At 37.4% G+C, this 27,107-nt stretch overlaps 1 protein-coding gene across 1 annotated transcript in view; it reads left to right on the forward strand.

Moving 5' to 3' along the window:
- Nucleotides 1-27,107, forward strand: part of SCIN (scinderin) — an 83,826-nt gene that overhangs the window by 37,037 nt on the left and 19,682 nt on the right. Inside the window, exons 5-8 of the mRNA XM_036894554.2 lie at nucleotides 23,004-23,096; nucleotides 25,205-25,337; nucleotides 25,748-25,836; nucleotides 26,651-26,866. Of these exons, the coding sequence (XP_036750449.2) occupies nucleotides 23,004-23,096; nucleotides 25,205-25,337; nucleotides 25,748-25,836; nucleotides 26,651-26,866 (531 nt within the window). The remainder of the gene's footprint in view (nucleotides 1-23,003; nucleotides 23,097-25,204; nucleotides 25,338-25,747; nucleotides 25,837-26,650; nucleotides 26,867-27,107) is intronic.

Consider the following 27,107-nt stretch of genomic DNA (forward strand, 5'->3'; position numbering starts at 1 on the left):
CCACAGATTTAGCCTTCAAACCAGAACACTTTGGAGAGCAATAGGGGGCACTCTCCAGGCAGGACTCAGAGACAATGTGTACTAATAAGACCGTCTTATTAAGACAGGATGTATGGTCAGCTTCTTATCTGTATCTTTAACATTTTTAAAAGCTCATATTCCTAAATATAAAAATAACCCTGGATGTGGAACCAACTAAAGCCTGTAATTAAAGTCACATTTTACTCTGTGCTTTTCTCTCCATTGAAGCATGTTTGCCAGGAAAAACTGCATTATAAATCATGCAAAGCTTTTTTTCTTGTTCTTTCTTCTTTTCATATTTGAAATAAATAATGAATGTGAAGAATTAAATATGTCAGTACCTCTAACTAAGGTCCCAAACTTTCTTGGCCCTGTTTATTCTCTAATGTTAGCAGGGAAGCTAAAAAATCCCCTGAGGAGAAATTTCTATGGCCAATTAATTTCTGTTTTATAGACTTTCATTTTTTAAAAACAGCATCTGGTAGGTATCAAAAAGAGAATAAAGAAGGGGCAAGATGTTTGAAATGACAACAAAAATCAACTAATTTTTCTAATCAAGAAAGACTTTTTCAATATAATGTAATGAACTTGTTAGGTCTGTAACTATTGTAACTGCTAGTGGCAGAATACTGGCAGTAAAAATACTGCAGGGAGATCATAAGCAAACACTATATTGCTGAACGGTTAGGTTTCTTGCTTTTATAAAAACAAAAGGCTCATTGGAAAGTCAAGTGAAATAAGTGTTTCAGATTCTGGAAAACAACAAAAAAAAGAAAATTGGAAGGAAAATTAGAATGTCATATTATGTCTCAATTAATAAGTGTTTATTGAGCCCTGGGTTGGTTCCCAATAAAGTTCAAAGATTCTGCTTATTTTATTGTCTGATTGAGAGGATAAGTATGCACTAGATGTGAAACAGAGACAGGGGGAACAGAGTGTGAGGCCTGCAAACACCAGAAAGCTCAGTCAGAACGATACTGCCATTTTTGGAAGCCTTCTCATGAAAAAAGTCATGTATTTTAGACCATATGAAAATAGCATTTAGGGTAGATTAACCTCCAAAGGATCTCCCAGTATAGGAATTGAGTTTGTCTTGTTATTAGAAGTCATAAATGACAAACTGAAAATAAAATAATCTATTCAGCCATTCACTTGGTAAGTTGGTTGGATATTTACAATTTGCTCATCTGGGTATCGTGTAAAAAAATTCTGGAGTTGTATAGTGCAAATATTTCTTTTTTATTTTTTTCATCTTCAAAACAAGCTCTTTAAGTCCACTTTAGACTGACTACTGTCAGTCCAGATTTCCATCACTGATTCATTAGTACACAGGTTATCAGGAGCTGTCACTGAATAACACATTTTTTTGGAAACTGAAATGCAAAATGATGCTGGTACACAGTATATACTCAAAAAATGCTAGTTGTTGTTATTAATAATGTACTCTATAGTATAGAGGCAAGTGGTTTTTTTTTTCCTTCAATTAGAAATTACTTTTAAAGTCAGGAAAAAAAAAAAGCCAAACAACATTGTTGCCCCATTTGAAAATGCCCTTTAAATACGAAAAGTTGTTACCATCAATAACACCTTGAAAAAATTTGTTCAGATACAAAACTAAGAAAGTAGATCTTTTTTTTTTTTTTTTTGAGAGGGCATCTTATATTTTTTGATCAAATGGTTGTTAACAACAATAAAAATTCTGTATAGGGGACTCAATGCACAATCATTAATCAACCCCAAGCCTAATTCTCAACAGTCTCCAATCTTCTAAAGTATAATGAACAAGTTCTTACATGGTGAACAAATTCTTACATAGTGAATAAGTTCTTACATGGTGAACAGTGCAAGGGCAGTCATCACAGAAACTTTCGGTTTTGATCACGCATTATGAACCATAAATAATCAGGTCAAATATGAATGTTCGTTTGATTTTTATACTTGATTTATATGTGGATCCCACATTTTTCCCTTTATTACTATTATTATTATTTTTAATAAAATGCTGAAGTGGTAGGTAAATGTAAAATAAAGGTAGAAAACTTAGTTTAGTGTTGTAAGAGAGCAAATGTAGATGATCAGGTGTGTGCCTGTAGAATATGTATTAATCCAAGCTAGACAAGGGCAACAAAACATCCACGGATGCAGAAGATTTCTCTCGAAACAGAGGGGGAGAGGTTCTAAGCCTCACCTCTGTTGATCCCCAATTTCTCACCTGTTGGCCCCCCTGCGACTGTGCCTGTCTTAGGTTGTTCCTCCCTTGAGGAATCTTACCCATCTCTGGCTAACCAGTCATCTTCTGGGACCATACAGGGAGATGTAAAGTTGGTAAGTGAGAGAGAAGCCATATTGTTTGAAAAGGTTAGCTTTTTACTTCTATGCAGATTTATGCCCTGTGGCTTCTATGCCCAGCATTTGTCTTGAGGTATCTTTACCACTTGGAGGAATTATGATACTCGATAAATTCGATATGAGGCACGAATTCTATTTAAGGGTTGTAATTAGGAAGGAAGAAGAAAAGCTATAGAGGTAGCAGATGGGAGAAAACATGGGGAGATTGATTATTTCTTTGACATATCTTCTTGTAGAGTAATTTAAGCATGTATAGGTTTTAAACTACTAATTAAATTGCACACACACGTTAACATAACAGGAATACAGTTACATAACCAAAGCAGATCTATAATTACCAGCCATCTCCAGTGAGGCCAAGAAAACCAGTTAGGCATCCTAGGCATTTGTGAAAATTTGTCTATGATATGATGGATATTATCCAACTGTACTTGAACAGTCTGAGAGAAATCAGACAAATTAAAACAGCCCATTCCTGGGAATTGTTCACATCCCATATGTTCTTTTAACAGTAGATAGTCTATAGTCGCAAGATTTTGGAGCGCTGCAACTTGCACTTCTCCTAATTCTTGGTTGAGTTCCAACAGTATAGATCCAGTCAAATTTGTTGTTTTACTGTATGCACAGGCCAGCTTAGATATCTCCTTCTTCATTCCAATGGCAAGTCCAGGAACCGGTGGGATGAATGCAGCTACAACTGCAGCATCGCCTGGATCTTTGTTGAGGTTTTTTGATGGTCATCTTCTGGTATGACTCTTCCAGAGAGTGCTGATGTTGGAAGTTCTTCTTCATATCGTATCTTAGTTCATTTTCTGGGTAGCCAAATTAGGCTTTGATCCTCTGTATAAATACAAACAGACCCTTTGCCCACACTTTGATCTGCCCTTTATACCATTGTGTAGAACTCATTGGAGGTCACCACACAGGAACTGTTAGTCCATTCTTGGGTTCTGTGATTCCACTGCTGTTTTGTTCCTTCAGTTTTTCCTTTCTTCTTATACTCCACAGATGAGTGAGATCATTTGGTATTTCTCTTTCTCCGCTTGGCTTATTTCACTGAGCATAATACCCTCCAGCTCCATCTATGTTGCTGCAAATGGTAGGATTTGCCCTCTTCTTTTGGCTGAGTAGTATTCCATTGTGTATATGTACCACATCTTCTTTATCCATTCATCTATTGATGGACATTTAGGTTGCTTCCAATTCTTGGCTATTGTAAGTAGTGCTGCGATAAACATAGGGGTGCATTGGTCTTTCTCATACTTGATTGCTGCATTCTTAGGGTAAATTCCTAGGAGTGCAATTCCTGGGTCAAATGATATGTTTGTTTTGAGCATTTTGATGTACCTCCATACTGCTTTCCCACCAGCAGTGTAGGAGGGTTCCCCTTTCTCCACAGCCTCGCCAACATTTGTTGTTGTTTGTCTTTTGGATGGCAGCCATCCTTACTGGTGTGAGGTGATACCTCATTGTAGTTTTAATTTGCATTTCTCTGATAATTAGCGATGTGGAGCATCTTTTCATGTGTCTGTTGGCCATCTGTATTTCTTTTTTGGAGAACTGTCTGTTCAGTTCCTCTGCCCATTTTTTAATTGGGTTATTTGTTTTTTGTTTTTTGAGGTGTGTGAGCTCTTTATATATTCTGGACGTCAAGCCTTTATCGGATGTGTCATTTTCAAATATATTCTCCCATACTGTAGGGTTCCTTTTTGTTCTATTGATGGTGTCTTTTGCTGTACAGAAGCTTTTCAGCTTAATATAGTCCCACTTGTTCATTTTTGCTGTTGTTTTCCTTGCCCAGGGAGATATGTTCAAGAAGAGGTCACTCATGTTTATATCTAAGAGGTTTTTGCCTATGTTTTTTTCTACAAGTTTAATGGTTTCACGGCTTACATTCAGGTCTTTGATCCATTTTGAGTTTACTTTTGTATATGGGGTTAGACAATGGTCCAGTTTCATTCTCCTACATGTAGCTGTCCAGTTTTGCCAGCACCATCTGTTGAAGAGACTGTCATTTTGCCATTGTGTGTCCATGGCTCCTTTATCAAATATTAATGGACCATATATGTTTGGGTTAATGTCTGGAGTCTCTAGTCTGTTCCACTGGTCTGTGGCTCTGTTCTTGTGCCAGTACCAAATTGTCTTGATTACTATGGCTTTATAGTAGAGCTTGAAGTTGGGGAGTGAGATCCCCCCTACTTTATTCTTCTTTCTCAGGATTGCTTTGGCTATTCGGGGTCTTTGGTGTTTCCATATGAATTTTGAATTATTTGCTCCAGTTCATTGAAGAATGTTGCTGGTAGTTTGATAGGGATTGCATCAAATCTGTATATTGCTTTGGGCAGGATGGCCATTTTTACGATATTAATTCTTCCTAGCCATGAGCGTGGGATGAGTTTCCATTTGTTAGTGTCCCCTTTAATTTCTCTTAAGAGTGACTTGTAGTTTTCAGAGTATAGGTCATTCACTTCTTTGGTTAGATTTATTCCTAGGTATTTTATTCTTTTTGATGCAATTGTGAATGGAATTGTTTTCCTGATTTCTCTTTCTATTGGTTCATTGTTAGTGTATAGGAAAGCTACAGATTTCTGTGTGTTAATTTTTTATCCTGCAACTTTGCTGTATTCCGATATCAGTTCTAGTAGTTTTGGGGTGGAGTCTTTAGGGTTTTTTATGTACAATATCATGTCATCTGCAAATAGTGACAGTTTAACTTCTTCTTTACCAATTTGGATTCCTTGTATTTCTTTGTTTTGTCTGATTGCTGTGGCTAGGACCTCCAGCACTATGTTAAATAGCAGTGGGGAGAGTGGGCATCCCTGACTAGTTCCCGATCTCAGAGGAAAAGCTTTCAACTTCTCACTGTTCAGTATAATGTTGGTTGTGGGTTATGATATATGGCCTTTATTATGTTGAGGTACTTGCCCTCTATTCCCATTTTGCTGAGGTTTTTATCATGAATGGATGCTGAATTTTGTCAAATGCTTTTTCAGCATCTATGGAGATGATCGTGTCGTTTTTGTCTTTCTTTTTGTTGATGTGGTGGATGATGTTGATGGATTTTCGAATGTTGTACCATCCTTGCATCCCTGGGATGAATCCCACTTGGTCATGGTGTATGATCCTTTTGATATACTTTTGTATTCGGTTTGCTAATATTTTATTAAGTATTTTTGCATCTACATTCATCAGGGATATTGGTCTGTAATTTTATTTTTTGGCGGGGTCTTTGCCTGGTTTTTGTATTAGGGTGATATTGGCTTCATAGAATGAGTTTGGGAGTATTCCCTCCTCTTCTATTTTTTGGAAAACTTTAAGGAGAATGGGTATTATGTCTTCTCTGTGTGTCTGATAAAATTCCGAGGTAAATCTGTCCGGCCCGGGGGTTTTGTTCTTGGGTAGTTTTTTGATTACCGTTTCAATTTCTTTGCTCATAATTGGTTTGTTTAACTTTTGTGTTTCTTCCTTGGTCAGTCTTGGAAGGTTGTGTTTTTCTAGGAAGTTGTCCATTTCTTCTAGGTTTTCCAGCTTGTTGGCGTATAGATTTTCATAGTAGTCTTTAATAATTCTTTGTATTTCTGTGGAGTCTGTCATGATTTTTCCTTTCTCTTTTCTGATACTCTTGATTTGTGTTGACTCTCTTTTCCTCTTAATAAGTCTGGCTAGAGGCTTATCTATTTTGTTTATTTTCTCGAAGAACCAGCTCTTGGTTTCATTGATTTTTGCTATTGTTTTATTCTTCTCAATTTTATTTATTTCTTCTCTGATCTTTAGTATGTCCCTCCTTCTGCTGACCTTAGGCCTCATTTGTTCTTCTTTTTCCAATTTCAATAATTGTGACATTAGACCATTCATTTGGGATTGTTCTTCCTTTTTTAAATATGCTTGGATTGCTATATACTTTCCTCTTAAGATTGCTTTTGCTGTGTCCCACAGAAGTTGGGGCTTAGTGTTGTTGTTGTCGTTTGTTTCCATATATTGCTGGATCTCCATTTTGATTTGGTCATTGATCCATTGATTATTTAGGAGCGTGTTGTTAAGCCTCCATGTGTTTGTGAGCCTTTTTGCTTTCTTTGTACAGTTTATTTCTAGTTTTATGCGTTTGTGGTCTGAAAAGTTGGTTGGTAGGATTTCAATCTTTTGGAATTTACTGAGGCTCTTTTTGTGGCCTAGTATGTGGTCTTTTCTGGAGAATGTTCCATGTACACTTGAGAAGAATGTATATCCTGTTGCTTTTGGATGTAGAGTTCTATAGATGTCTGTTTATTAGGTCCATCTGCTCTACTGTGTTGTTCAGTTCTTCCGTGTCCTTACTTATTTTCTGCCCGGTGGATCTATCCTTTGGGGTGAGTGGTGTGTTGAAGTCTCCTAGAATGAATGCATTGCAGTCTATTTCCCCCTTTAGTTCTGTTAGTATTTATTTCACATATGCTGGTGCTCCTGTGTTGGGTGCATATATATTTAGAATGGTTATATCCTCTTGTTGGACTGAGCCCTTTATCATTATGTAGTGTTCTTCTTTATCTCTTGTTACTTTCTTTGTTTTGAAGTCTATTTTGCCTGATATTAGTACTGCAACCCCTGCTTTCTTCTCGCTGTTGTTTGCCTGAAATATGTTTTTCCATCCCTTGACTTTTAGTCTGTACATGTCTTTGGGTTTGAGGTGAGTTTCTTGTAAGCAGCATATAGATGGGTCTTGCTTTTTTATCCGTTCTATTACTCTGTGTCTTTTGATTGATGCATTCAGTCCATTTACATTTAGGGTGACTATTGAAAGATATGTACTTATTGCCATTGCAGGCTTTAAATTCGTGGTTACGAAAGGTTCAAGGTTAGCCTCTATTGTATCTTACTGCCTAACTTAGCTCGCTTATTGAGCTGTTATATACACTGTCTGGAGATTCTTTTCTTCTCTCCCTTCTTATTCCTCCTCCTCCATTCTTCATATGTTGGGTGTTTTGTTCTGTGCTCTTTTTAGGAGTGCTCCCATGTAGAGCAGTCCCTGTAACATGTCCTGTAGAGGTTGTTTGTGGGAAGCAAATTCCCTCAGCTTTTGTTTGTCTGGGAATTGTTTAATCCAACCATCATATTTGAATGATAGTCGTACTGGATACAGTATCCTTGGTTCAAGGCCCTTCTGTTTCATTGCATTAAATACATCATGCCATTCTCTTCTGGCCTGTAGGGTTTCTGTTGAGAAGTCTGATGTTAGCCTGATGGGTTTTCCTTTATAGGTGACCTTTTTCTCTCTAGCTGCCTTTAAAACTCTTTCCTTGTCCTTGATCTTTGCCATTTTAATTATTATGTGTCTTGGTGTTGTCCTCCTTTGTTGGATCCTTTCTGTTGGGGGTTCTGTGTATTTCCGTGGTCTGTTCGATTACTTCCTCCCCCAGTGTGGGGAAGTTTTCAGCAATTATTTCTTCTAAGATACTTTCCATCTCTTTTCCTCTCTCTTCTTCTTCTGGGACCCCTATAATATGGATATTGTTCCTTTTAGATTGGTCACACAGTTCTCTTAATACTGTTTGATTCCTGTAGATCCTTTTATCTCTCTCTATGTCATCTTCTATGCGTTCCTGTTCTCTGGTTTCAATTCCATCAATGGCCTCTTGCATCCTATCCATTCTGCTTATAAACCCTTCCAGAGTTTATATCATTTCTGTAATTTCCTTTCTGGCATCTGTGATCTCCCTCCGGACTTCATCCCATATCTCTTGCGTATTTCTCTGCATCTCTGTCAGCATGTTTATGATTTTTATTTTGAATTCTTTGTCAGGAAGACTGGTTAGGTCTGTCTCCTTCTCTTGTGTTGTCTCTGTGATCTTTGTCTGCCTGTAGTTTTGCCTTTTCATGGTGATAGGAATAGCTTACAGAGCTGGAACAAGTGACGCCTGGAAGAACTTCCCTTCTTGTTGGTTTGTGGCCTTCCTCTCCTGGGAGAACAGCGACCTCTAGTGGCTTGTGCTGGGTAGCTGCACGCAGACAGGGCTTCTGCTTCCTGCCCGGCTGCTATGGAGTTTATCTCCGCTTTTGCTGTGGGCGTGGCCTGGCTCGGGCCTCTGCTCCAACTTGGAGGGGGAGCCGCCTGGAGGCTATTTATCTCCGTAAGGGGCCTCTGTGCTCCCTGCAGCCCAGGGGGTTAGGGTGCCCAGAGATCCCCGGATTCCCCACCTCTGGATGAAGTGTCCTGCCCTGCCTCTTTAAGACTTCCAAAAAGCACCCGCCAAAACAAAACAATTACCACACACACACAAAAAAAATTTTTTAAATTAAAAATAAATAAAAAATAAAAAATGGCCGCTCGTTTTTCTTTATTCTTCGGCGCCAGCCTCAGGCATCTGCTCACCGGTCTTGCTGCCCTGTTTCCCTAGTATTGGGGTCCCTATCCCTTTAAGACTTCCAAAAATGCTCGCCAGAACAAAACAGCAAAAAAAAGGCCACTGTCTTTTATGTCCTCTGGCGCCAGGCCTCCGGTACCCTCTCACCGCTCCTGCTGCCCTGTTTCCCTAGTATCCAGGGCCCCACACACGCACTGTGTTTGCGCCCTGGCCCGGATGGCTGGGGCTGGGTGCTCAGCAGCCCTGGGCTCCGTCTCCCTCCAGCTCTGCCTGCTCTTCTCCCGCCGGGAGCTGGGGGGAGGGGCGCTCGCGTCCCGCGGGGCCGGGGCTTGTATCTTACCCCCTTTACAAGGCACTTGGTTCTCACAGGAGTGGATGTGGTTTGGATATTGTCCTGTGTCCTCCAGTCTTTATTCCAGGAAGGGTTGTCTTTGTTATATTTTCATAGATATATGTGGTTTTGGGAGGAGATTTCCGCTGCTCTACTCACGCCGCCATCTTGGCTCCCTCCAGCTAGTGCACATATTTCTTAAATTATCCCTTTGAGGTGTTTATTTAGCCAATGAGTAAAACTTTTTATTATGCTTTCTCCAAGTATTTTGCGAAATAAAACTTGTATCTTATCATTGTTACTCTAAGTTCCTGAGGGCAGATACCACCTTTATACATACCCTCAGAGCTCTAACTCTTTGCCCATTAATATTTGGGTAATTAATACAATTAACTGTGATCTATGTGGTACCAGAAACACATTACATTTGTTTTCCTTTTTTCTAGAGGATGGTATTGTTTAAAAATCATCCCTGCATGTTGAGTAATAGTATTAGTGAAGATATGAACAAAGCTGTGCTATTAAATTTTAAAACCAACTACATTTACATAGGAGCAGTTAGTGTTATCAGGATAACTGATATAATTGGCTAGTCTTCTTTTTACAAATGGGTAGGTACAACTAACCCCTTAGAAAGTAATAACTGAATTTTGAGCTTATTCATATTTACTGCAGTACCTTCTCATGTATTAGGTATTTGTGTATACCTCCAGGTGAAGGAAGGTACCTGGCATAGTAAGAAATAAATAGCTGGTGTCTAAGACTTTTCATTCTGTTCATTGGGAACAAAGTACTTGTTCCCAGTGACTGGATACCCCCATCTATAGAGTCTTCCCTCTCAGGTCAGGTCACTGCTCACTTAGTGTGCCACTTTCCATGCTCTCTAGCACACAACACTGCTGTTGACTGGCCTTGACCAATTTTCTTGGCTCTTACCCACAGTCATGATGCCGCCTCCTCTCTTCACCGGGTGGAACATGAGTATGTTCCATGAACTCCAAGGAACTACACAGGTAGATTTATTTTTGAAATCATCCAATATATTTGTCTTACTTTTCCCCCAAAGCTTAACATCACATACCGGTGCACATTGCTAATGTTTTCTAAGTTCTTATATAATTTTAATTTACATTTTTTTAAAATTCACATTTTATTTAAATAAATTCACAACCAAACTTTTATAATCTAGACACTAGAATATTCATACATTTCAGTGTGTAAAGTAAAATATTAAGAACGAAAACAAATTGGAATTTGGGAATTTGGAATTATGTTAACATTCTTTGAAGTTTCTCTCGGGAAATGCTTGTTTCATATCATAATCTTGAGTTCACTGAGTTTACATGGGATCATATTTTAATCTTTTAACTAAAATATTGTGTATTTTGTGGGTTTGTGATATCTATAATGATATTAAATATCAAATATCAATGATATTTTCATTAAATCAATATTTTATGGGTTTGTAATATCTATACACACTCAAACATCACTCATTAAACTGTTTTCTCTTGACCTGTTATTCGTTTCACTGTTAGTCACAATGCTGTGCTTTGTAAGAATGGGAATTTGAGTTTCCTGAGATATTAATTTGGTCAATAGACAAAGTAAACGCTAAGAAACAACAAGAAAGGTTTTGTCAGAAAGCACCCTGCTCTTTGTGTTCTGTACAAGTAGCTTTAGGTTCCCGTTTATCCCTTCTTTATTTTCCAGGGTCTTTTTCTAAGTTCTTGGGAAACTGAATGATGCCTTAAATATTTTGGAATTTCCCATTCTTGTAACAAGTGCACATAGGAGATTTCATCAGTATTTTTTGTCTGAAATAATGTTATTATAAGAGCCTTATGAAAGGAGGAGGTCCATTCAAGTTTTTTAAATTAAAGGGATTCAGAATATTTGCCACTCTCTTTAGATTCGTGCTGAGGTTATACAGTGCAAGGAGGAAGTATCAGAGGTACCAGCAATTAAGACTCTGTTGCCTGGTGTTGAATTGTTTCCTCCATTATGCTTCTGACAGTGTGATAGCACCACCCCAAAACCCAAAGAATTATAGTGACAAGTGGCGCATGTCGCAAGGCTGTGAGTCCCTCAAGGGCACTATGGTTGCCACGGCTATTTATATCTCCCGTTTATTTTTGATAGCTTACTAAGTGCCAGCCACTGTTTGAGGCACCATTCATTTGTTGTCATTTATTTTAATGAATCTTTCATTTGGATTTCTAGTATTTAATTCAGATACCCATTTTGTTCCTCACCAACTCATCCACTGGGGAAAGTTGAAGTATTCTGAACAAAGATAAGAAATATAGTAAACAGTGTAGCCAACCATATGCTGCAATAAATAATAATATTTCAAAAAAATCTACTTTGTCACACCAAAGTTCAACATGAAGGCTGATAAGGTGTCACTTTTATATAATCAGTCCAAATGGCAATCATTGCTGAATGAGGTAATTTTTCCTTCTTAGTTTGAAGCTGAAATGAGGGAATAGTGATACAGGATCTGTAAATAGGATAAAGCAATTGTAAGACAGACCATAAAAGAGGCTGGATCTTTGCCCTAACAAAATCTATATGTGAATCGATAAATCAACATAAATATTAAACTAGATTGGTAGGTTTCCATTGTCCTGATTACTTATATTGCTCCTCATATTTGTTAAATCATTAGCAATAATGTAAATTTTAAAAAAGCCTAATGGTAGCACTGTATTTTCTTTCACCAATTTTAGGTCAAGTTCTCTTATCCCTCGTGTTAAGAATTAGCCAAGCTCAGATATCAAATGGCCTTATCTCTAGGATTCAGTGATTCCTTGGCATTCCTTTTGTAAATTAAGTAGTTTTTTAAAACATATAATCATAATTAACAGTAGTATTAACTTTATGTCAGTTTCCTCTTACATCTTTTGCTAAGAATTAACCAAGCCCAGATATTAAAAGATTGAGTTTTCATGATTCAGCAATTAAAACAATTCCCTAATATTTATTTTGTAATTAATTTTTGTTAAATATCATAAGGAAATGTGTTCATATATTGGAAGGAACTCCCTAAAATGGAGGCATCTGAATTGTGCTTCTACGTCCTATTTTCCCAGAGCCGAGGATCATACTGTGCTGGACTTGGATTATATTCACAATACTCATGCAAATGAAAAAAAACATATTACTACTATTAGAATTTCTATTATGTTTGAAAATGTATCATGCATCATAATTTTGCAGCCACATTGCTTGGCTCTGTGTATGTACATAATCAGTGTACATATATATGCATGGATTTTAAAGTGACTTTGTCAGAAAAGCGTGGTTTGTTCAGTAGAAACCAGCAGAAAACCCTCAGCTCTGGATACTCCATAACGTTCTACTACAAATCAGGAAAAAGGTACTAACATACTTTTAAAAAGTGTTAAAATGCATTACTGTCTGTATGCAGACAAGCAAAAGCCATATACATATCCTGGGAAATGAAGTCCTATGCTATGCACAACTGAGAAATTAAATACCAGTGCTCTGTCTCAGTAAATACTGGTGACTAAAAACAATCCAAAACTGTAAATAAATTTTAATGTGTCAATTATTGTTGAATAAAAAGAAAAGGTTAATGAAGTCTGATAGAGTGCATGTGGACAAGACAAATATGCTGATTTGAAACTGTTTCAAAGTAAGGAGCAAATGCGCTGTAATTGAGTATCAGTTGCTGTGGTATTTACTCTCATGGAGCTGTATTACTAGGTGGTGGCATAATTTATTTCATCTTGTTGTATTCTGGGAGGGCAAGGGTAGATGGCTCCCTAGTAGGCTAGATTTTCTCTTCATTCCTTAATCTTTCTAGTTGCATTTATTTTACATCATACAATACTTCCTATCATTAACACAGAACTTCTACAATCTGAACAAAGAAAACTGTTGTGGATTTTATTTGCCACAGAAGAGGTAAGCACCCCCACACCAGGACAAAGAGCCAGTGCCACCGTGAGACTGGCCTTCTTCTATGGCTTTACAAGGATGAGCTAATTCAAGGTGTACAATGCCTCCATGACATGCATACATCTCTTAGCCCATCTTGGTTTGTGTTCCTCCAAAACCGAACTCTGAGCCAAGGACTTGGAGGCAGGCTGTTACATGGAAGATGATTCTGGAAGCACCAAGTAGAAGTAAAGTGAGGCCATAGTTGAGTGAGTGGTTTATTGCTGCAGGCAAGTGTGGCTTAGTCCCAGGGGAAGCCTCTGGAAAACTGTATAGAACACCCTTCAGAATAAGCCCACTGAAGACACAGGTGGCTGTAGGATTTAGCCAGTAACCCCCTTCCTTTATGGTTTGGAGGTCACTCCTGAAGTGTTAACTACCCAGAAATTCTGACCTGCCTTGTGTGTGGATGCAGTACAGTGTGGTGGCCAGATGATACTGTCAGACAGAGAACAGAAAGCTTTGAGCTTAAAGAAATTATCTGCAGATGACCTCTGGGGTTGCCCAAGAGGAGATGAGCAGAGTACCAATAGCTCTATACCCTCACTTCACCGATGAAGAAAGTGAGTCATTGAGAGGCTGGTTAACTTTCGCAAGTGGGAATGGGGATGGGAGATCTGTGGTTCACACCCAGCCAGTCTTCATTCCAGAGCACTCAATCGTAAACATACAGAGAGAGGCGGGCACTCCATCTGCTGTGAAGTTATTTTATAACTTCCAAAGTTATGCCTCACCCTTTTGACAATCATATCTACTTTATGTATTTCATATCACAGGTCATAGCTTTAGTTACACAATGTTTGTGCTCAGTGGAATGATCCTTTGTTTTATACCTCTTACTGTCAAATCATTCAACCTTTCATCCAGACTGTGGAGGCAATAAGTACAGGGTAATTGGGGTAGACATTTTCTTAGGAAGAAGATACATTCTTTTAACGTTGAGTGTAAAAGGTATGCAAATACTTTTCAAGCCCTTCAGAGTCCATGAAAGCCATATTGAGTTTGCTCAACTTTTGGTGCTTGGAAATTTTCTAAATTACATAAAGAAGTTTTTACAACTCTTTGGCCATCAAACTTGGCCTAATCTGAGGAAATATTGTGTGTAAGTCAGGTTCACTTGCCTCTCACTTCAGGGTTGGAAGGAGATAAAATAAAACAGGGTTGTGTAAGTGTGTGTACATGTTCATATATGGTGAGGAGGGCAGTGCAGGAACTCACCTATGTTTAGCTCATGCTCTCACCCCCAGGATGCTCTGTGTCACTCTTGGTCTTCTTGTCTGCTGCAAGGGAAGAGAATGGAGAAGAAAAGCAGTGTTCCATTATTCCCGTCATTCAACCTAAAGTAGTTTTGTCTTTGGTAATCTCCAAAACTGGTGAAAATAACCAATAAGTTACTAAGGGCAGAAGCCCAGAGGCATTATGGTGTGGAGAGCCAGCCTTGAGAGGAGGGCAGTGGTCATTTGTGGACCAGATCTCTGTAAACATCTCTAAATTTTAGAATCCTTGCAAGCTATTTTCATCTACTGAAGTTGAAAATAATTGATGTAGGCCTTGCCATGTCTACCTGCCCGTGAGTGTCATAACTGGTAGATGATGTTAAAACTTTCTCACTAAATTTGGAAGCTACTTGAGAATCTTGCTTTGCAGACTACTCCAGCACCACTGCCTGTACTGGGAATTAGCAAGGACAGATGAAATCTATTTAGCATCCCTGTACTGAAAGTCAGCTCACTGAGGGCAGAGACCACAGCTAACCTATTAGTCATTACAGTTCCAGACCTTTCCCATATTGTTGGTATATCATAGACACTCCATAAATAAATCTTACATAACTGATATGTTCTGACTCCCCAAAATAAGGTCCTGTGTACAAGTCTAAATGGGGAGATACAATGGAAACACCTGGGAAGGTCAGTTAATTCATTTTATAACCAAGAACTAATAGCATCATATATATGATAATTGTGGATAACCTGCAAAGAAGAGAAGAGATTACTATGTCTTATTTTCCTTCTTAGCATTATCAGATAATCCCTTGCTGATTACACTGGTGAATCTTAAGGCTTTGCTTAAAAAGGGATAAATAGGTCTGTCTTCAATTTGTAGTTTTAAATCTAAAATATGGAACTGACAGAGGTACACTCTCAAGATATGTAGACTACTTAATGGCATGGTTATATCAAAACATGAACAAGTAATAAGTAAGTCCACAAGGAGCTATGTGGCAAGAAGTTCAATGGTAAAATCATCATGCAGAGAATCAGAGTGGTGATCATATCCCAGCTCATGCCAAGCTGGAAGATGACCCTTTGACCAGGGCAAGTTTCACTATATATATAAGGCAAAGAAAGGGTGCAAGGCCTAACTTTTGTTGAGTTCTTATGTGTGTCAGGTATAGTGATGATCACTTCCCATACATTATTCCAGTTAATCATCATAGTAATTGTGAATGGTACTAATTATTATATAATTTTTAATGTGGACCAAGGTCACAGCACCACTTGGTAGTAGGCCCGTCCTGCTCAGACTGCCAGTGCCTACCAAATGAAGGGCTTGCCAAAAGAGTAAGGGGGCTGCTCATTGGGAAGCATAGAAATTAGCAACCTTAAGAGCAAATGATGGAAGTATCTGTTCAAGCACTAAATTGGGTTTGAGGTCTTACGGAGGAAGGCTTAAGGATCCCCATACAGGGCAAATGGCCTAAAATCTTTACCTGACATTAGTCCTGGGTATTTGGAGGGGTGGCTTCCTGACCACCAGACCATGATAATCAGAAATGCTTGGCAGACCTGTCCTGGTGGCCGAGATGGATGAACCAGGTTAGCAAAACTGACGCCACTGAACACTTGAATATATCACTGACTCAGACCCAAAGGGCTTTTACATTGCACAGTGCACAGTGCCAGGGCTTCAGTTAGCATCTAAGGCTCAGATTCAGACTTTGATATTCTTTCTCACAACTTTCCAGATGGTCCTGATAAACAGCCAGAGAAAATAACTGTTCTAGTTTAATGAGTTGGCATCTGGCTTCCACATATTTTCATAACCTGTTAGATAGCTTTCCAGTTCCTGAATTTGCTCTCCACGTTATAATAAGTTACAAGCTAACTTTCTTGGGAGTTGGACCCTCTAAATCTAATTTCTAATAGGTTGGTGTTATTGTAATACTGAGGCTCATATCTACATAATAGTGAGTTCCTCAAGGCTACAGCTTTCCTTGAGTCCCCAGTAGAGCAATATTGTGAATCACAGCATCTGTAAGATGCGTATGGCCATTTACATTCTGACTTAAGTTAATTAAAACTAAGCAAAATTTAAAATTCAGTTACTTGGTGTTGCTAGCCATGTTTCAGGTGATAAGTAGCTACAGGTAGCTGGTCACTACCATACTGGATGGCACAGTCCTGGAGTATTTCAGTTATAGAGTCTTGGCCCAGAGGGTTAAACAGCCAAACCTCTCTATAGACATTCAGTTGACTTTGTCCTTTTATTCAAACATGTATTTCACATGCTTCCCCTCAGTCTATAATACCTTTCCCACTGTTGGTATAATAAATTGCCCTTTGTGTGCTATCTCAATAAAAGAAGAAAGGTATTTTAGAGGCATGGAAGCACGTCACTGAGAGAGAGCAGGAGAGCGAAATGCTGGGTGGGGCTGGCTAAGTGAAGTGGCAGCTTTTCTCAGAATTGCCTGTCATTTTATATCCTTGTGTATCTTCCCTGTTATTAAATATTTGTTTTACCTAAGGCCTAAAATGTCTTAAAGCAAATAAGTACACCGTAACAAGGCTATATTTCACTTCTGTAATTTATTTTTGTTTACCATATGCCTGTAATCTACTGATTTTTTTTTTCTCATTTAGGGAAAGGAAATAAGACACAGGAATTACTGAGCATTTAAAGTGTTGGTTGGCAGAACCTTAGAGATTGCTGTTTTTAGTGAAAGTAGAAACACAGCCACTCATACTAACATGACGATGGTAGGAACATGATGTCTCATTTTCTGTATAGACCACAGCAGTAGGAGTTGTAAGGCCTGGGGTTTACATTCTTAATATTTATAAGACTTGGACCTAAGGCAAAACTCCTAACCTTTCAGCCTCATTTTCCAATCTATCAAGCTAAAATCAGAGTTGAGAAGCACATAAGACTGTCTATGCTAAATGCTTTTAGCACTTGACACCACCACGGAACCCTTTCATCCGAAGTGACTGAGATGTTTTTGGCTAGGCATCATCCTTCCCCCAGGCCATGCGTTATCCCCTTATTTCCTATTATTCACTCCAAATACTTTAAGTGTCCAAATATCTTGACTTTTCTGTAGAAAGTTAAAGGAGGGAAAACGTGTCTTGAGGGAGCAAGATTATAAATGTTGGGGTTTCATATCCAAAATAGGTGGGGCTGGCCAGAAGTCTCAAAATAAATAACTAGGCAGATGCAAATGTGAAAATTAAGTAAGGATTATAAAGATACAGCAAAACTTTTCTAAACTGTGTGGTTCTTATTTGTAAAAAAACCAAATTTATACGTAGGCCTACTCAGGTTTTAAAAGAAAAAGATATAAGACACTGAGGATGGTCTTGACAGGGGTCATGAGAACCCAGGGATTCTGAAGCTGAGGGATTGTGACTCTAAGGCTAGATTGTGCATTTGCTCTAAGGATTTAATATATCTTATGACCTACTTTGATTTGAATGCCTGTTGAAAGCAAAGAGTGAATAGCAGAGAAGGTCTATTTAGAAAGAGAACAAGATTGTTATTTCCACAAATTTCCAACCTCATTAATATACTTTGAGTGTCTTCCATTGTTAAACATTTCCATTACATTACTGACAAAACAGAGGAAGAGGTATAGATATTCCCCATTTTTTCCCTATTCATATCACATCTTTAAAAAACAGCACCTATCTTTGAAATCACTGAATTCTAGCTGAAAGCTTAAGGTCCTTGGGCCACTGGTGGCCCATTCTAGGTCTTTACATTATCATATGCTTCTTTGATCAAAATACCTAGAGCAATTAGGATTTGAGTGAGGAAGCCTGAGGTGGAAGCCTGCAGTAAACTGAAAGTTAAAATGAAGTGCTGACTACTCTATATGAAGTCATAAAATGCCAATGGCTTATCCAACTGGGAGAGAAAAATAGACAAACAGGAGATCATTACTTTTAATAAAAGCTTTTACAGTTTATATATTAAAGGAAAATATATGTTTATTGCTGAAATTTTGCAAACTATAGGCAATTATAATAGAGAAAATATATCACCCTAAATCCCACCTTTGAGGAAAACGTAACCAGATTCTAATCTTTGTTTTCATAGACCTATCCCTATGCTTTTACAAGAATAAGTTCATACTGTAGATAATGCTTTGCAATCTAAATTGTTACTTGAAATATTATGTACATTTTTCTGATCATCAAATCATTTTTATAATATTTTAATGTCTGCATAGTTTTCCTTGATACAGATGTAGCCTGTTACTTAATCAACCCCTTCCATATTGGGCAATTAGGTGGTTTGCCTTTTTTAATATTATACTATACTGTGATGGACATTCCTTACATTAATTCTCTGAATGTATATTTGATGATTTCCTTAGAATAGACTACAAAGTATAGAATTATTGGGTTAAATAATTGGCATGCTTTTAAGGTTTCTGTTACCTACTGCTAGTTACTTTTAAGAATCTTTCTTCTCATCAGAGAGTGTCTGGTGAATACTGAATCCTTCCCTGCACTGAAAGCTGTCAATTTTCTCTTAGCTTTTGACAATTTTATGAGCAGAAAAGTATTTTTGTTTTGTTTTACATTATTTGGTAGCACTTTCATGTTTGTTAAACACTGTTACATCTTCTTTTAAGGGCTATTTGCTCACATAATCCTCTGATACAATGAAAGAACTTCCCTCACTCAACCTTTAATGCCTACAGCATAGGCAGGACTAAGAGGAAAAGGGAGTAGAAAGAGAGGATTTGGAGACATGAAAAGAGCTATGTGGAGAGGAAGGCAGAACACTATAACCACAGTGAATAGGATGTGGACTGTACAGGAGATTTGCTAATATTGTTCTAATCAGAGTGGGAGAACTGCAGCAGGTGGTCCCTATACACTCTCTGCTGTGAACTAACTTCTGCTGTACCTCCAGAGACTAACTTCTGCTGTATCTACTAAACACTTAAGTGAAGACCTTTTAAAGTACCTACAGGAGTGAGCACAGCATGCCAACTGAGAACACACACTGTAGACCCCGAGTTCAAATCCTGACTTTTTCACTTACTAACTGCATGACCTTGGACACCTTACTGAGTCGGTTTCTTCAGGTGTAAAATGGGATAATAACAGTGCCAACTCATAAGATTGATAGGAAGATGAAATGACTTAATAAATGTAAGTGCTTAGAATGGTGTCTGGAGCATAGTGCCATGTAACTAACTGTTAAATAAAAATATTAAAGTGCCCAGCATGACACATCATGGCACACTTGAAAAGCATTGGCTGAAAACAGTAATACATAAATGGCAATATATATATAAACAGGTTCCAATACATTTGGTTTAGACAAGAGGGGTACTAAATGTTTTCAAAGAAGTAAAATCATGCATCTCATACAAGTATAAAATAAACCCATGTCAAAGATTTTACTGAAGTCATTCATTAATACAAGAAGTAATAAGACATTATAACTAATTTGAGGGAAGGTCCAAAGAACAGACAGATGTATGGGCAATTGTGTTGAAATGAATTTGTTGGTAAATGCAAAGCTGATGTCTTCCACAGGGCAGAAGTTAGTTTCATCTCCACCAGGCAAAATTTCTATGCATCTCTGTGAGCAAAATCATTTGCTGCTCTCAGTTTTCTACTAATTAAAAAATAAAGAAAAGAAAAAGTGCAGATCTCTAAAGCATCAGATCATCAGTAGAGTCCCCTGGACATCATCCATGGAAAGAATCCTTTCATCCATTTCAAAGACTTGCCTAGTTTCCTTTGATTTAGGGAAGTCTGCAACCAATTATTGTAAAAGTTACTGCAATGGCATTAAGGGCATCTGTGCAGAATTTCGACCTCAACACTTAGAAGCTCTGTGAAAAATCACTTCTCTTTGAGCGTCAGTGACCTTTTCTGTGAAATGAGTATCTAGTAAAATGAATATTCTGTAAAATTCAGTATCTAGTTCATGAGAACTCTCATAAAGATGAAATGATATGTCGCTAAAGCTCCTGGTACAGTATATGACTCATAGTAGACATTTAATAAGCAGCAGCTATTACTGTGCTTTTTATAATTAGCTGAACCAACCAAAGAATAATTACTCAGTTTTGCTTCTACCACACCCAGTCCCCCTAGGTAGAAGTTACATAGGGCATGAGGCAAAGCTCTGGGGCAGGAAAGTGCGTGGCTCCCAAAGGAACACTGAAAACAACAGCCTGATTGGAGAAGAGACTTGGTAGAGAACGCTGAGAATAATGCAGGGTAGGGAATACCCAGCCTCTGGAGGGGCTTTGAAATCCAGACAGAGGAGTGCTGGCTCTGTCAGTAAGCATCCAATTCAGAGTCCCCTGGAGTGTAGATGTCTGGGCCTCACCCCGGAAGACTGACTTAATAGCTGGCAGGTGGGGATTTGTACTTTATCAAATTCTCCAGGTGTTGCTTAAGCACATGGAACTTTAAGAATCGCTGTTGCAGATATGATACAAATCTGTATATGGAGTCATATTCTTGAAGCTTAGGAGTAGTAAGAGCCTTCTAGCCAGTGTACAGGGTAGCTTTCTGAATGAAAAGATGAGATAGTTCAAAGTGGGGTTGGGAGTAGGATTCGACAGAAGTACACACCATGACTAAAGAAGAGGCCCTTCACTAGGGTGGGAGTTAAGGAATAGACAGGAGTTAGTTGACTCTAAACATCAAAATAAAGAAATAGAATTTAATGACTAAGTGGGTAGGAGATTCAAAGTGGAGGACAAGAAGTATTCAGAAGGGGCCACATGATTTCAAGTCCAGGTGAATAGGAGAACAGAGATTCACTGACACAAATGGAGAATTGAGAAATGCAAGTTTTGTGGAAAGGTAAGTTCAGTTTGGAGCATGGTAGGGGATGGTGGTACTTTTAAGTGGAAGCTTAGAGAAAATTATTGAAGGAAAGGAGAGTTTCAACCTTGAGTGACAGGTTTAGTTAAAATTATAGGTGAAATTTTTATGGAACATCCTCAGATGAGGCTTCTCTGTCTCCCTTCCTCTTTGAATTGTCGAAGTATATGTGATTTCACACACAAAAGATTACATGAGCTAAATGCTGATCACTTGAGAAAACTAAACTGCATATTTTAAATTTAGGCATTATCTTACCTGTAGAGACAAAGAGCTTTATTTACAGTTTATTTCAAAGCTCAAAATGTTTGGCCTAGAGGATAAAGTTAACATATTTAATTGTTTCCTCTTTGTAAGCAGGAAGTGAAGGTTTGGGAACTCATTTGTATACTCCAATGAGGCATCTGATAAATGCTTTGCTGTTGAACTAAATTTTAAAATGATTCTTAGGGATATAGAACAATACCTAGTATCTCCCTACCCCTGGAGCTTAAGCCTGTTTCTGATAACCCCCCAGTTGCAATTCCCAAGAATGCTACAGTGCTTTGAGAGGCTAATTAAGATCCCTGGCTGAGGTGGGAATTGTCTGCAAATTGAGAGTTAGACTGTGCCCCAAATTTCAGACTCACTTAGCCCGGTATTAATTATGTCCCTACCCTAAATTGTTGATTCCAAACTACTGTGTTGGTTGGAGTAGAATTGCAAAAGAGTGTACAAGAAGACCTTTTTCTGCTCTTACAAGAAATACATGCTTTTACCAAAGTAAAACTGTTTAAAAAAAAAAAAAACTTTTGGTTGCAGTTGTTTTAATTTTTGCCTTGCTCCTACTTTTGGCAAAAAAAGAAAAACTATATTTTATAATCATTTACTATGGACAGTAATTAAAGTGTTTGATCACTGTGTAAATAGAAAGATGGGCATTCCCTGAGGAAATAAGTTCTAACATTCAGCAGTATGTTTTCTCAAAACACATTGTAAGAAATATTGAATATAAAATACATTATGCAAGCACTTTCATTGTATATTAAATATTTATTGAATCTAAATGAACATCTTCCTTGCATAGTCTTACATATTTTTTGCATGTTTGAATTTATTTATACTTATGTTGTTGTAAAAGTGACATTGTTTAGAGGAAGTTTATATTTTATTCCTGTTCTTAGCATTGTATGATATTTGTGTCAATTAAGTTAGCTGCTTTATAGATATACCTTTTGTGATTTTAGTGTAAGAAATTCAAAGCAGGTTCAAGTGTGCTTTCTACCAAGTGCTATACTTGAACTTTTGGATATTATCATATATGCAAAGAAAAAATAAATATACTCATCTATTCATTTCACAGCTACTTATTGAATATTACAACCCAGGTACTGGTCTAATTGCCAAATATACAGCAGGAAATAAAGCATGACATATATGGTTACCAAGAGCTTGAACTTTACCTAGACTGTAATATGTCAACAATGATAGTACCCTACTCTCAAATAGTAATTTTGATCAAGTCTTTGTAATGATAAATTAATTAAGCCTATAGACTGCTCATAGAAAAAGAGGTCACAAAAGAAATTCCATTGCAGAACTAAACTTGGAAATTATATTTTAATTAATTCTTGTTAGTTTTCGAGATAATGGCCATCCAGGCTTTCACGTTTGGAATTTTACTTACTTGGGTGTTCACTTCACCAGTAGGTAACCTCAGTGTTGGTTTACATAATGCTACTGATCAATTTGACCCATGGGAAAAAGCCAATGTAGTATGATTGGTGAGAAATGTTTGAGCCTGATCATTTTAATGGCAGATATTTTATAAGCCATATCTTTAGAAATGTAAGTTGGTTTACTTTAAAAAATTTTTTTACTCCTCAACCTTTAATGAGAGGTCTTTATCTATTAACTGCTGTTCACTTCTTCCAGGTTTTAGGAACAAAGCCGGAGCTTAGAGTTGGAGACGATGATGATGATTCCATAGCAGACATAAGTAACAGGAAGATGGCTAAACTCTACATGGTGAGCACACTTTTATGATTTTATTGTTTTTATTGGGCTGCGTGCAGCTGGAGAGGCCTTGACTGGGAGGGACTCATTGCTGCAGTTGAAGAAATGTGTAGGTAGAACCCATTCTTTACTCTAGTATGTGTATTTGAATTCCTCTTTTGATTACATTTTGTTATTTTTACTAAAAACAATAAATAATTATTGCTGTGACTTAAATAAAATTATGTATTGTTGCTGTACTAGTTTGCAACAACATATTTTGATATATTACATACAGGAAAATATTTCTTCTGTGCAGTAAAAGTACTTTGTAAGCTTTTCCTTATAAAATCTTGATAAGCTATAAAATCTTCTCCTTATTTTAAATATCTTGTTTAGCCTAAATGAATGTTTTCTTTGTCACAAGAGGGCTAAGTTATCAAGTCAAACAGCTGGAAGGAAATGGTAAAAACAGCCCTGACCTGGGTATTGGCAGGCATGGGTCCACATCAGGTCTGGTAACAACTGGCTGAGTGACCCAAAGCAAGACATTATCATTCTGGGTGTTAGGTTTTTAGCTGAAAATAAAAAGAGAGAGAGATTATAATAGAGGATAACTTAGTTTCCTTTCATCTTTGTAATTTTGTGATTTTATTGCTGGTGAGAGTAACAAAAGCTACAAGATATACCAGTTGAGGAGACTGCTCAAATGGGATCCTTCAGGCAGGTCCTCCCCTGTAACTTGCTAAGGATGTCATTTGGAGCTGACCATAATCCTTCTGCAGAACTAAACGGAGTAGTTTTCTCATCTGTTACAGGAAGGAGTTAGATTTGCTACTCTTTTAAGGGACCTTCTAGCTCAGAAACTCTAATTTTAAATAGAGATAAAATTACTGACTTGTGTATCATAACTTCCTTTTGTAAAGGGGAAGTGGAATTCTTTTCTTCCTGGATGGTAAAGGAAAATGTGATTACCACTTCTGCTAAAAACTGATAATTTCAAGATAAAAGCATACAGAAATTCTTATCTAAAGACTTTGTGTCTGCTTTTTTTTTCATTACCATTTCCAAAACCCATTTTCAACATCTTAGCAAATATCTTTTATGTCACATCATCAAATAAAACTATTCTCCCTCCTCAATAGTTTATGGACTAAATCAGTGTTTTAAAATATGAACATGTTAATCCTGTATCATCACTCCCTCTAGTGGATCTGTAATGTATTGCACACATATAAAGTCAAGTCTTTTGAAAATACTAATTTGAGATTGTAGAATAAAGCTGCAAGCAGAATCACCTAGGACGATTTAGGAAAATACAGAATTCAAACCCCTGAGTAGTGCTGCTTCAATCTACCACTAATCTGAAGAGGGTTCTGGAATCTGCATATTTAGTAAGTGCCCAGATGATTACCGTGCAGCCTAGAAGCTGGCTTTGAAGTAACAGTGAATTCTTGGCATTAATGTCATTTTCAATTTTGTAAGACCACCTCCAGCTTTAAAAAAAATTCTGTAGTCATTTCCGAACTTTAAAAGTCTAGATAAATAACAATTTATTTGTCACAGAGGAAACTTACTTTATTTACACAACGTACATATACTTAAATCATAGGACCTGTATTTTTTAAAAAATCAACAAGCACAAGCTGTAACCTATCAAAATGCCTGAAAAATGGCAGACATTTGGTAAATGTTAGCTGAATGAATATTAGAGTATAAGCTGTTTTGTGTGTATAGTAAGATTATTATCTATTTGAAAAGATAGCTGTAAAAATTAGGAAGGAACCCGATAAAGTTTATTGCATGGTACCCAGTGTATTTGTGAGAATATCAACAAACCTTAGCCATTATGTTTATCACTATCATTTCCTGATGTTTTGGGCACCATGTGGAAACTTGTATTATTAATTATTTTACCCCAAAGCACTTTTAAAAAGACTTTTTAGGGTATCATTTGGCCCATGGACTTATTTTTGTTTTCTTTGTAACAGCTTTGTTGAAATATGATTTATATGGCATAACCAGTTTAATGTGTACAATTCATTGGTTCTGTTACACTTACAGAGTTGTGCAACCATCACCATAATCTACTTTTAGAACATTTTTATCATCCCCAAATGAGCACATAGTTTTTATATTAGGTTTCAGATGCCAGTGGATCCATGAGAGTGACCACGGTGGCAGAAGAAAACCCCTTCTCCAGGGCAGTGCTGCTTTCTGAAGAATGCTTTATTTTGGACCATGGTGCTGCAAAACAGATTTTCATATGGAAAGGTAAATGATGCTGTTGACATTTTTGCTGCACTTCTGACTTATGGGTATATCTCCAGCAAGGCAAAGAAAACATCTCTTCTGATTAAAAAAGAAAAAACTCACCTTTCTGAGACTTATCTTTAAATAGTTCATATAAAATACAGACATCAAAACTATACTTTCTTCCTACTAGCATCATCTGCCAGAGATGATGGGGAAGTATTTGGGCAATATAAAAAGACTCTTTTTTATATACACTCTTCATTACTATGTTATTAAATATATTCAATGCACTAGGAAATTTTTGCCATTCTCTCAGTGTTATATTCCAGCTAAATTGTAATTATTTTCATTTTTGAACACAAGTATTTCTTTATCATACAATGTTTTCCCTCTCTAAAATTCTCTCTTTAATTTTTCTTGGATTTTAGGTAAAGATGCTAATCCCCGGGAGAGAAAGGCTGCAATGAAGACAGCTGAAGAATTTCTAGAGCAAATGAATTATCCTGCCAATACCCAAGTATGTTTGGAAACAAACTGGTTAGAAAAAACATGGTTAGTTATAACATGGAACTCATGACATCTCCACAAAACTCATGAAAGAGTTTGGTTCAAAGTAACGTATGCACGTGAAGTCATTCCTCACATGCGTGCAATGTTGTGTCATATATCCCTAGAACTGTGTCTGTGTGAAGGATGCAATTTTGCAGAAACTGAAGATCGGAGTCATGATCTGCATGATGAGAATAAGACCCATCTGCTTCCTCCACAGCCTTTAAGTCAAGATAATCAGCCACAGTTGAAGGCACCAAAAGTATTATCAGTAATTCCTTAGAGCAAGTTGTGCAGACATGGACTGATACCCAGATAGCACTGGGCTTCACTGAGATCGGCATAGACACTGACTAGTTACTCTTCTTTTTTGAATCGTTCAGCATTGTTTTGTTCTCTTTATTTTTTATGTCCTGGCACGAGTAACACAATGAGGCCATTTGTTCTGGGTCCAGACTGTTTGTGAATCTAACGTAGAGAAACAGTCCAACCTTTTTGCCTGCAATGGTAACATATTAAAGAATTTGATTCTTGCCTCAAACATCCAAATTCAAGGGCAGTTATTTTCACTGTGAGGAAAGGTTGTTTCCTGGGTTGTTTTATGACCTACCTACCTTTTGTATTCACTGAGGATCCCAGCTTCTGAGTTTACGTCTGTCATCACAGAAATGATGAAGGGACAATCTATGTATTTTCATAGTTTTTTCTCCACTACCAGATTAATGTTTTCCCTTGGTCACTTACTTTCCTGTTTATAATAATCATTATTTTTTAAATTTCAGATTCAAGTTCTTCCAGAAGGAGGTGAAACACCAATGTTCAAACAGTTCTTTAAGGACTGGAGAGAGAAAGATCAGAGTGATGGCTTCGGGAAAGTATATGTCACAGAGAAAGTGGCTCAAATAAAACAAATTCCATTTGATGCCTCAAAATTACACAATTCTCCACAAATGGCAGCCCAGCACAATATGGTGGATGATGGTTCGGGCAAAGTGGAGGTATTTGCCTGTTTATGTGGGTTTTTATTACACCCATTTATGCCAGTATACATGGAAATATAACTTCAGGAAACTGCAAACTATGCAAAATGTAAATTTTACTTATTAGTGAAGAAGGCCTAAGACTGTATATGGAATCAGGGAATTAAAAGCTGAAGGAGTTGTCTGACCTTCAGTCCTGTTTCAAAATGTGTATGTTGAGATTCCAAGAAGTTAGGTGATTGTGCAAGATCACCTAATT

This window comes from Manis pentadactyla, chromosome 7, assembly GCF_030020395.1.
Source record: "Manis pentadactyla isolate mManPen7 chromosome 7, mManPen7.hap1, whole genome shotgun sequence".
In the NCBI taxonomy this organism is placed as follows: Eukaryota; Metazoa; Chordata; class Mammalia; order Pholidota; family Manidae; genus Manis; species Manis pentadactyla.